This window comes from Manihot esculenta, chromosome 6 (assembly GCF_001659605.2).
Source record: "Manihot esculenta cultivar AM560-2 chromosome 6, M.esculenta_v8, whole genome shotgun sequence".
Lineage (NCBI taxonomy): Eukaryota > Viridiplantae > Streptophyta > Magnoliopsida > Malpighiales > Euphorbiaceae > Manihot > Manihot esculenta.
This window is the reverse complement of record NC_035166.2, coordinates 26,644,914-26,656,682: the sequence shown is the minus strand read 5'-3', so window position 1 is coordinate 26,656,682 and position 11,769 is coordinate 26,644,914. Positions and strand designations below refer to the sequence as shown.

The 11,769-nt window shown below is 34.1% G+C and overlaps 1 protein-coding gene across 2 annotated transcripts; it reads left to right on the top strand.

Moving 5' to 3' along the window:
* Positions 1-2,499: 2,499 nt before the first annotated feature.
* Positions 2,500-9,256, top strand: LOC110616736 (LRR receptor-like serine/threonine-protein kinase ERL1). Of its 2 annotated transcripts, none has more exons than XM_043957208.1 (27): positions 2,500-2,916; positions 3,436-3,574; positions 3,658-3,729; positions 3,857-3,928; positions 4,042-4,113; positions 4,220-4,291; positions 4,369-4,440; positions 4,556-4,627; positions 4,769-4,840; positions 4,936-5,004; positions 5,135-5,206; positions 5,296-5,367; positions 5,444-5,515; positions 5,594-5,665; positions 5,739-5,810; positions 5,902-5,973; positions 6,081-6,152; positions 6,228-6,299; positions 6,383-6,454; positions 6,573-6,644; positions 6,726-6,797; positions 6,898-6,969; positions 7,061-7,134; positions 7,240-7,371; positions 7,448-7,786; positions 8,106-8,491; positions 8,615-9,256. In XM_043957208.1, the coding sequence occupies exons 1-27, from the start codon at positions 2,706-2,708 to the stop codon at positions 8,972-8,974; spliced, it is 3,078 nt and encodes a 1,025-aa protein (XP_043813143.1). In that variant the 5' UTR covers positions 2,500-2,705; the 3' UTR covers positions 8,975-9,256. The 2 variants fall into 2 exon arrangements, with proteins under 2 accessions (XP_043813143.1, XP_021614905.1); XM_021759213.2 differs by having other exon boundaries at positions 2,506-2,916; positions 8,106-8,476.
* Positions 9,257-11,769: the final 2,513 nt, after the last annotated feature.

Genomic DNA, 11,769 nt, shown 5'->3' with positions numbered 1-11,769 from the left:
TGTTTAGATGGAGATTGAAAACTATATCTTAAACTTTTGTTTCTTTCCCATTTTCGTAAGGCTCATTATTTGAAACTATAATCTAGTCGCCTCTTTAGTTTCTATTGGATTGACATACGAATTTAATTTTTCAATTTTTTTATATAATATATGATTTAACCATAATATATAAATATAATTTAATTAATATACAAAACATTTTTTGAATAATTTAAATCGATAGACTTCTCCATTCAATTTTTTTTCAGACTTATAAATTTATTCAATGTTACAAACTGATAATAACTTATCAAGTCAAATTTTAAATAAAATCAGTCATATGATTTCAACTCATGAACTAAACCATAACTACCTAATACTATAGCCTAAACGGGCCTACATTCTCATTGCAGCAGTTACATCAACTTGGCAGTTGTATCTCTGCAATATTTTATTTTTTTTCCTATTCTTTCCTATGGGTGTTCGTGGGAATAGCCAGAATCTTACACGGTGAAACTCTTTCAATAAGTTTTTTTTTAATTATTTTTTATGCTTTATTTGAATATTTGCTTTACACTTCCTAATGTCATGATATTTTAGTGAAGTCTTATTAAAAATAGGGTGACAATTAGTTGTAAGACATTTTTATGTAGTTAGAGATATCGGTTATAAAATTTTTATCACCCACTAGGTATATAGATTTATTTGTTCACTTAATCAATGAAAAATGAAAATTTTTTACTGATGTATAGATTTTTTCTTTCATTAATAATTTTTTTAATATTAATATTAGTTATCATAGAGCGAAAAAGATATTTAAAAACTTATTTTTTATATCCTCTAAGTGAGTTCTAAGTAATAAAATTGGTTGGAAAAGAAAAGAAAAACTAATTAAGTGTCCATAATTATGCGTGATAATTAACAAGAACACCTGTAATAGCTCTCCAAAGTTGCTGAATACCCATAGTTTCACTGTTCTTATATCCTTTAATGGTGGCCGGTGTTCATAAATGGTGAGGCTGGTTGGAAATAAAAGCTAAAGGAAGAAAGTTGGATGTCGAAAAATTTGAACATGCTCAGTATGAAGAATCACCCTTTAATATTGTTGCCTCTCCCTCTCTTTTTTTTTTTGTTCTCCTTCCTTGCAGCTAGTTGTTCTTTGCCGCTTTGAATGTTCTTGAGTTATCGCGCCTTCTTCGACAAAAAAGAGTTATCATACCTCCAATTTGAGTCTTGTTTTATTGAGACAAATTTAACTCTCAAATTTTAAATTTCTAAAAAGTGTTAAAATTATATTTATTTAATTAGTATTTTTTAATTTACTTTTTTAAATTTTATTATTTTCACTTTAATAAAAAAATTAAATAAATTATTATAAAATCTTATAAAAATATATGTCTTTTAAAATAATCAAATTTTAAATTAAAAGAAAGTGAATTTTTTCAATTTAAATAAAAAAATAAAAAAAAAAAATTGAATTATTGCAAAAAATTAGAGAAATAAGTTTTGAAGAAAGTAAGTTATTTGAACTAAATAAAGCTTAGATTGTTGGTTGTAGCTATTGGCAGAAGGAGACAATGAAGAGAGAGAATGGAAGGCTGGTTGGTTTTTATCTTTGTTAAAAATAATTATATTTAAAGTGTACTTATGAGAAAATTATTTGCCCATTTATTATTATTATTATTTAATATGTTATATAATTTATAAATATATTTTTAATTTGCTGTCGGTCCGTCCCCGGGCCTAAAGATGATACAATCCAGGAAGACAGAAAATTAAGCAAACATATATGGAAAATCAGATGGCTAGGGTTGAAAGTTGAAAGACGAAAGAAAACAACAGAGGCATAAAATTGGCAATACATTATAAAGGTGTACAAAGAAAAAACAAAAGCAAAGTTATAAAAACGGAGGAGCAAAGGGCAGCTTTATACGAAGCAAACCTGTTTATTGCCCAAGTGCTGATTCCACCAGTTTTTGCAGACGCTGCCTCTGCGCCCTCTGCCTCCTCCTGCATTTCCTGTCATTTTCTTTTCTTAATTATTTTTTTTCCAACCACAATCTTCCTAAAGTCGTTTCGCTTTTTTAAAAGGCAAAGCCTATTTAAAGGATTAATATACAAATCAAATGGAAAGCTTTCTTTTTTCTAGCATTGCATGCATGAGACGACCCAGTCAACAGTCGTAGTAGACTGGTAATATATGAAAAAAAAAATTATAGCCAAATTATTTCATATTTTTGAATAAAAATGTCATCTCTTTAACATCCAAATATTAAAATAATAACAATTTTATTTTTCAGCCATATTTTTACCCCCTTATTTTTATCTAAACGAAGCTTCAACTGAATCGTGAGAAGCTCAACCAGGCACCACGCATGGAAATTTTTTGTCCACACTCAATTTATTAGAATAAAATTATTATAAATATATAAAATGAAGGGTGGCACGCTCTTAGGCGAGAGCGTGGGCGAGATCCCAGAAGATTATATCTGTCGAAAATTGTAACCACTTTGGGAAGCGGTAGTACGAATGACGGCCGCGTTTTCTCTCTCTGATTGTCAAATCAAATTTCCTCAGTCAGCCACTAACGTCTACTCACCGCCGTTTAACGCTGTCCTTCTCTCTCTCTTCATAAAGCCTCCGTTTTAACTCCTTCCTTATAGTTCACGCCAAGCGCCTGGGCTGTGCTCTCTCTTAGAGAATGGCAGTAGAGTCAAGCTCATCTTATGCTTCTCAACCGTAGCTTCTCTGTTTGCTTTCGCTTCGTTGCTCTAGCTCAGTCTCTGTTTCTTGTAGTGCGTAGTTTTGTTCTGGATTTTCTGATAATGGACGAAGTAGGGAGGAGAGCGAAGAAAAAAATGCCAGTGATTTTTAACTGTTTCAAAACTGTGGTGTTTTTGCTGTTCTTCCCTCTAGCTTCACCGCTCAACGATGAAGGTTTCCTATCTCTTTTCATTATCACTTTGGTTTCAAGTCACCCTCCTTTTTTTTTTTTTTTTTTTTTCTATTTGACGTGGCTTTGTGTTAGGCTGGGTCTTCTTTGGCATTCCATATTTGGATACTAAGCTTTTGATTTTTGCTTGCCTGAAAACCTTAAACAAGCCTTGAAAATGGTGCTTCACTATGACATTTCGCTTATTTGTTCTTTTGCTCTGCATGGAATGGAGAAATCGTTTTCGTTTTGAAAGTGAGCCATGTGGAGGATGCTAGAAAAAAAAAACGAAGACGAGAATAGCTTTTTTCAGAGCCCATGGATGAGATGCTAATGCTATTTGTGGCTTGTTTTCACATGCATTTTTTTTTTCATGGTCATTTTCCTTTCGGTGGCATTTGTTTCTTGCGCCAATTACAGTCTAATGCCACTGTCAATTTTGCGGGTTTCATATCCTTCTGTGCTAGTCTTTAATTTGAGTAAGCTGATAGTGGAAATATAAGAGGGGCAAATTGTGAATGTAGGGAAGGCTTTGATGTCGATAAAGGCATCATTTAGCAATGTAGTTAACTTGCTTCTCGACTGGGACGATGTGCACAACGCAGATTTCTGTTCTTGGCGTGGTGTTTTCTGTGACAATGGCAGCTACTCCGTGGTTTCCTTGTAAGCTTTTTTGAAATCTTTCTCCTCACTCTCATTTCATACAGTTTGGTTTCCATTAACTCGTTTTTGCGCTGGTCGTGAAGGAATTTGTCAAATTTGAACCTGGGTGGGGAAATATCTCCTGCCATTGGAGACTTGAGCAAGTTGCAATCCATGTATGTTTTCTCTCTGTATATCTATTTTTGTATAGTATATATATATATATAGTTTTGCACTATTTACAGTATCAGCCACTAGAGATGATGTGAGATCTGTTTAATGGTTGTTCCTTATGTACGGCAGAGACTTTCAGGGAAACAAGTTATCGGGTCAAATCCCAGATGAGATTGGCAACTGTGCTTCTCTCTTCCACCTGTAATCACTAATCTTCCCAATTCTTTTTAGATTCTTTGTTCAGTAGAGTTTTGCGTGTCTTTTCTTAAATCATTTGATCAAGTTCACCGGTGTGTTTCAATGTGAAAACGCAGGGATTTGTCCGACAATTTTCTCTGCGGAGATATACCCTTTTCTATATCGAAGCTCAAGCAACTTGAATTCTTGTGAGTATTATTGCTTGTATATACCTCCCTAATATTTCCTTGTTGCATTAATCTACTTGGTCCTTTGTAATACTAACCGTGGGGAGATAAATGTCGTTTAATGCAGGAATTTGAAGAACAACAAGCTTAGTGGTCCTATTCCAGCTACCTTGACCCAGATACCCAACCTAAAAACTCTGTGAGTTCTCTGCTAAAATTATCCATTCTAAGAATTGATCATCACTTACATTTTTCTTGTTGATTTGATCCTTTCAGCGACCTTGCTCGGAACCTGCTTATTGGTGAGATACCGAGATTACTCTACTGGAATGAGGTATTGCAGTACCTGTAAGTATATGGGCAGCTTGTTTAAATACGCCTTAGCCATAGTTGTTACTGTTATTTCTTTGGTTTAATCTATTTACAAAATGTTTAACACTGATGCGGATGTGAAATATTACAGTGGGCTTCGGGGGAATTCATTGACGGGAACATTGTCATGGGACATGTGTCAGTTGACTGGTTTGTGGTATTTGTAAGTATCTTGACTGTTTTCGACTTGTTCCACAGAAAATAAGGAAAAGAAGCTTTTTCAATTTGTGTTCCCTTCGTTTTGTGCTCCCTGATTGCCGGTTAATGGTTAAAATTCCTGGTATTCTTTTTTTTTTTTTCCCAGCGATGTGAGGGGCAATAACCTCACCGGCACAATCCCTGACAGCATTGGCAACTGTACAAGCTTTGAAATATTGTATGATCCGTGCCATTTAGAAGCTTTGAAATATTAATGGTCAATTATTAGTGTGCAAGTGCTGTTAATGATAATTTTTTATTGGATAAATAAAGGGACTTGTCGTACAATCAGATCACTGGGGAGATACCATATAATATAGGCTTTCTGCAAGTAGCTACTCTGTGAGTGTTTCTATTATTCGAACATTCAATAATTTTGTACGCTAGAAAGGATCTTTGTTGATGATGGAAATTTATGTTTTCGCGACTAAATATTAGCAAGATAAATAAGCAGTTTGTCTTCTTTTTCTAGGTCACTTCAAGGAAACATGCTAACAGGGAAGATTCCTGAAGTGATTGGTTTAATGCAGGCCCTTGCTGTTCTGTAAGTGCATTGTTCTATAATGTTAGCGTTAGGAAGCTTTGTTTTATGATGTCAGAGAATGTTCCTTTACTGCTATCCTTTTTCCCCAGGGACTTGAGTGAAAATGAGCTAGTTGGGCCAATCCCACCAATACTGGGCAATCTATCATATACTGGAAAACTGTGAGTTTTGTGTGCAGGAAAAATGTTTCTTGCAGCATATTATATTGTTGGATAATTTGATTGTTTTGTGATCTAGATACCTGTATGGAAACAAGCTTACTGGACCAATCCCTCCCGAACTTGGCAATATGTCCAAACTCAGCTACCTGTATGATACTATTTATAACATTTATTAGTATATCTAAACACACAAGTGTTATTTTCCTCATCTCTGACCACTTTTCAGGCAATTGAATGACAACCATTTTGTTGGCAGCATTCCTCCTGAACTTGGGAGGCTGAAGCAGTTGTTTGAATTGTGAGGTTTTTTAGCTTTATTTACATGCTTACTATGCCTTCAAATGATATTTATTGGTTATTTTATGTTGCAGGAATCTTGCTAACAATGACCTGGAAGGGCCCATCCCACATAACATCAGTTTTTGTACTGCTTTGAACCAATTGTAGGATTTCCAGTTTTAAATAGTTTTCATGTTGTTATGCAGTATGTTTATGCCTTGAAATATAATTATTCTTGTTGCATTTCCTCTTTAGCAATGTTCATGGTAATCGCTTAAATGGGACTATACCTTTGGGCTTCAGGAATCTCGAGAGTTTGACTTACCTGTAAGTTCATATGGCCAAATTTTTTTTTTGTTATCAATTGCATGTGCCTTTCTCTTTTTTTTTAAAAAAGTTTGTCAGATGAATCCTACTATCTTTCAAACCTACAGAAATCTTTCATCAAACAATTTTAAGGGAAGGATTCCGGTGGAGCTCGGGCATATTATCAATCTTGACACATTGTAAGTTCTTTCGTTGATACAGATTGTCCTAGGTTGCATTTTTTTTATAACATTTTCTCATATCATATTTCTTAGGGATCTATCTGGCAATAGCTTCTCTGGACCAGTTCCAGCTTCTGTTGGCGACCTGGAGCACCTTCTTACCTTGTAAGTCAATTTCATTATTCTTGCACCTTTTTTTATAATGTATTTGATGGTATTTAACTTTTACCTGATGTGTAATCACTCAGGAACTTAAGCAGGAATCACCTTGATGGGTCATTGCCAGCTGAATTCGGGAATCTTAGAAGTATACAGATCATGTAAGCTTTTTATTGAAAATATATGGCAGGATGAATCATGTCCCATGCCCCACCCACTCCCCTCTTTTAAAAAGAATTTTTGTTTTATAGTCCTGATGATGTTTGCTTGTGCTTCCAGTGATATGTCATTCAACAATGTTACTGGTAGCATCCCTGCAGAGTTGGGTCAGTTGCAAAACCTTTTTTCTCTGTAAGTTTGAAGTACATGACTCCTTCGTTTTATATTTATTGTAATGCTTAGTACCATTGCATTGACAAAAGAGCGTGGCAGGATCCTGAACAACAACAACTTAAAGGGAGAGATCCCTGATCAACTCACCAATTGTTTCAGTCTTGTTAATCTGTATGTGATAGTTGCCTTTCTCTAGTTACCTTGCTGCATCCTTTACATGTTCTCTCCCAAAGAGTGGTGTATTCCCCAATAACAAGTTTTTGTGTGTCAGGAATTTCTCCTACAACAACTTATCAGGGGTTGTACCTCCTATCAGAAACTTTTCACGGTTTCCACCACTAAGGTACTAGGAGAGTAATGCCTATTCTTATTTGAGAATTTATTAGTTATTCTTCTGGATTTCCTGGTTTAATTATAATGTTTTGCTTTGCCAGCTTCATTGGAAATCCATTGTTGTGTGGCAACTGGTTGGGATCTATTTGTGGCCCATACGAACCCAAGTCTAGAGGTAAAAACTTGACCAGTAATCTGACAGTCCAACTTTTTTCTCCCTTGATAGTTTTTTTTGTTGGGCAAGGGTGCAAAATAATTTTTCAAAATCTTTTGCGTCCAGCAATTTTTTCCAGAGCTGCAGTCATCTGCTTGACGCTGGGCTTCATCACTTTACTGTCCATGGTCACAGTTGCAATCTACAAATCTAACCAGCAGAAGCAATTAATGAAGGGATCTCAAAAAAATATGCAAGGCATGCTCCCATCTATTTGTTTTCACTGTATTCTTCCTTTTCCCTAATCCTGACAGTCAGTTTCTTTAATTTCCAGGTCCACCCAAACTTGTTGTTCTTCACATGGACATGGCTATTCACACCTTTGATGACATAATGAGAAATACTGAGAATTTAAGTGAGAAGTACATCATTGGATATGGCGCATCAAGCACAGTGTACAAGTGTGTGCTGAAAAATGCTAGATCAATTGCAATTAAGAGACTCTACAATCAGTACCCATACAACATGCTTGAATTTGAAACTGAACTTGAGACCATTGGCAGCATAAGACATAGAAACATTGTTAGTTTGCATGGCTATGCCCTCTCTCCATATGGAAACCTTCTTTTCTATGACTACATGGAAAATGGTTCTTTATGGGATCTCCTTCATGGTTAGTCAAGTTCAACTTCCATTAGTTTTTGCTTTTTTATTTTTGGAAATATAAATTACTTGTGCAATTTGATTGGTATCTTTCATAATGCTTTCTATGCAAGGCATTATGGGAAAAGCAATTTAAGTGCCCTGCATTCGACCCCTAATTATTGGTCAAAGCCCATCCAAGCTTACTGTTGCGTAATTATTGGAGGCCAGTTATTGTAGTGTTGTCTATTATGTGTAAAATATGTACCTCTACCAAGTTATAATTTCTTAAATGTTTTTATGCTTTCTTGCCAATGTCATAAATTTGTGCACCTGTGTTTTCTCAACAGGGCCATCCAAAAAGGTAAAGTTGGACTGGGAAACACGCCTGAAGATAGCTGTTGGAGTTGCACAAGGACTTGCCTATCTTCACCATGATTGTAACCCAAGAATTGTCCACAGGGACGTCAAGTCCTCAAATATCCTACTGGATGAAAATTTTGAGGCTCATCTATCTGATTTTGGAATTGCAAAGAGCATTCCAACAGCAAAAACGCATGCCTCAACCTATGTTGTAGGGACAATCGGCTACATTGACCCAGAATATGCCCACACATCTCGGCTAAATGAAAAATCAGATGTTTATAGCTTCGGCATTGTTCTTTTGGAGCTTCTAACTGGGAAGAAAGCTGTGGATAATCATTCTAATTTGCATCAGCTGGTGAGTAACACAAAGGTTAGGAGTAGTTGAGTTGTATTTGTTTTGCAACTCAAGCGTAGGGTGGTATTCAAACAACAAGCACTATTACCTTTGAAGTTACCTATAACTACATTCTTTTTTTTTGTGTTTTTGTTTCAGATACTATCCAAAGCAGACAATAATACAGTGATGGAGGTTGTTGATCAAGAAGTTTCAGTCACATGCATGGATTTAAATCATGTGAGGAAGACTTTCCAGCTCGCTCTGTTGTGCACAAAACGGTATCCTTCTGAAAGACCAACCATGCATGAAGTCGTGAGGGTTTTGGATTCCTTTATTCCGGCGCCTCTTGCTAAACCTTGTCCAGCTCCACCAAAGCGCATCGACTATTCAAAGTTTTTGATTGACCAAGGACAGCAGAAGCAAAAACTTGATCTCCCAGCTCAACAGGAAAACAACTCTTCTGATGCACAATGGTTTGTTCGCTTCCGTGAAGTAATATCCAAGAACACGCTATAATTTACTTGTCTAAGATGAGGGTGGCGAAAATCCCTGATTTATTATTATTTTTTTTTTGGTGCCTATGACCTCAAAGATTTAACGGATGCGTGGGGGTTTTGCTTTTTGACTTGCTCTGGGACGATTGACTAATTTTTGAAATTAGAAGCGCTTGGGTACAATGTGGGTTTGTTGTTTTGAAAACCTTCAAATGGACTTTTATTATTTGTGGTGTACAACCCTAGCCCTTCTATGCAAATTATAGTACTTCCTCGCAAGGGTAATATAACCTTTTTGTTTAAAGCTGCCGTATACAAATTGCCGAGTTTGAAGGACGAAATTTTGGTGGAACTTTTTTCATCGAAATAAAATTGTTAGTTAAACATTAAATATAAATAATTTATTTATTGATTTAATTTTTTTTAATAACACTTTCATACGAATATAACTATTCAATTCACACACAAGCCTATGTGCATGCGACTCAACTTCAACACTGCGTTTGGTCAATGTGCGCATCTTAACGGCTGGATGGACCTCGAGAAAACGGAATATAAATGTAGGAACCAGGAAAGACCTAAAAGTCCATGAAAAGTTTTTAAGTACATGATATTTACAGAACACTAAATCTCCAAAACTCTGTCGATCAATTGCGACATTTTACTTAGAGCCAAATAAGTTTTGGATGGGCATCTTTATTTCTATAGAACTCGTACAAAATTACGGAAAAATCAACAATGCGGAGGATGGCCAGGACTTGTTCTGCGTCGCCACAGGCGTATTTCCAGGCTTCTGTGACAATTAACCATCAACGATATGCCATTAAAATAAGATGTTAAATGTACGTCAAAAAGTGCAATTTAAGTTTTCTCAAGTATGCTATGATGTAAGCAAACTCAACCAATCAAGACTTGCTAAAATATTTTATTTTAATAATAATAATATCTATTTTTATTTTAGTTATTAAAAGTTATTAATTGTTTTTAATTAAAGGGTAAATTACTACTGTGTCCTTGAAGTACAATCTTATTAACTAAAATATCCTTTCATTTTTAAAATTACATTAAAATTTAATAAGTAAGATCATCCATTCATTTAGTAATAATTTTACTGTTGGTGATGAAAATACTTAAATACCCTCGATTAAAATAAAAATCCAAATCAAATTAGGGAAGAAAAAAAAAAAAAGAAAAAAAAAGTCCCTTTTAAGTACTCCTCTTCTCCTGCTCTCTAAAAGAGTTAGGGGATGATGCAATACTAATCCTCAATAACAATTAGATCATTATAATTATTTGATTGTATTTGCATCAACTTTTGTCTCTATTATATATTTCTCTTTACAATGAGAAGGGTCCTAACAATTATGAGGTCTATTATAATGCAAATCTAATCTTATACATCTCTTGGTTTTTTATCCAAAAATCTCTGGTTCTATTGATCTCAATGATACTCTTACACACTCCATGGCTACTAGATGTCTGTTTAGGACATGTCAGTGTATTTCTCACTCGTAGTAGCTCTAATCTGAAAATTTTCAATACCCAACTAATACACGTGAATAGCTTTTTCACATCATACTTGATCTCAAAACTTAATTTTTATGCACTCACCCATTTATATTTAATTTATTCAAAATCATTAGCTCTGGATTCTGATGTGTTCCACATGCAAATCTTATGAGGAAAAATTAGTATTATCTTAAATATTGTTATATTTATTTTCTAAATGTGATTAGCTTCCTTGAAATTCATTTAATTTCATAAATAATATAGTTCGGCATAATTAAGATGGAACATAAAATAATCACAGAAAAATATGTTTAAAATGAACAATAATGAATTTAAACTTCCTTTTCATGAATTAATCATTCATTTTGTTTAAAAGGATGCAGCCCGTAAAAAAGCAATAGGCTCTACTGTAAAATTCCATTGTGTTGTTGTGGTGAGCCTAGAATTATTATCAAGTTGATATTTCTTATGTGCAACTTCATCTAGTGTTTGCTATTTTTTATTTTATTATTTTTTTTTCATTTTAACAGTGCTATTATTAGGCTCCACTTCTAGTTAGGTTGGTCAAATGTTGGCTTTTGCTATCCTTTTATAGATAAAATAATTTTGATATTTTCCTTTTAGTGGGCTTTGCCCTACATTTTCATGTTCCTAGTGATTTTAGAATTATGAAGTTACTCTTAGGCACAATCCTACTTGATGACATGCTCATTTAAAAAGTATTTGTTGAATCTAAAATAAAATACTATAGATTATTCTCCTTGTTTAAGTTAAAAACAACAAAGAGACATTTTCAAAAAATAGGTGCATAGATCACCAAAATTCTGTAAATATCTATTAACGTCAGAGCCCTCTTATTTTTATACTAGTCGATTTTTACCGAAAATTATATATTTCATTCCATGAATTTAATGCATATCTATAGTCATTGTTAGATAATAAGCACTCATATTTTATTGTATTGCATACCTTATTTATTTCTTGTAGTTTGACTGTAAAAATAAGTATTTTTTAATAATTTTTTAATGATCTAGAATTTTTTTTTCTATTATATGTTGTTTATGTGATATTTGAATGTAATGATCAACAAGTTAAGCATGACAGGGATGTGCTTCTATGCTACAAAATTTCATAGCCTTGCGTATGAAATTATGGAAGATTGGCAGATGGATTTACTGGTTCCTCAGGAGAGATGAATCTCATTCTTGTATTTTATCATAGGCAGATCTTCCAACAAACACTGAAGACGATGTTTTGGGGGTCCTTTATGGAGTTTTTTTATATGTGTTAAATCATGTAGAAGTAGTA

Coding starts and splice junctions, on each gene's coding strand:
- LOC110616736 (XM_043957208.1), top strand. CDS start 2,706: ATGCTTCTCAACCGTAGCTTCTCTGTTTGCTTTCGCTTCGTTGCTCTA. Junction 5,207..5,295: donor ATGCAGGCCCTTGCTGTTCT/GTAAGTGCATTG, acceptor CTTTTTCCCCAG/GGACTTGAGTGAAAATGAGC. Junction 5,666..5,738: donor CTGAAGCAGTTGTTTGAATT/GTGAGGTTTTTT, acceptor TTTATGTTGCAG/GAATCTTGCTAACAATGACC.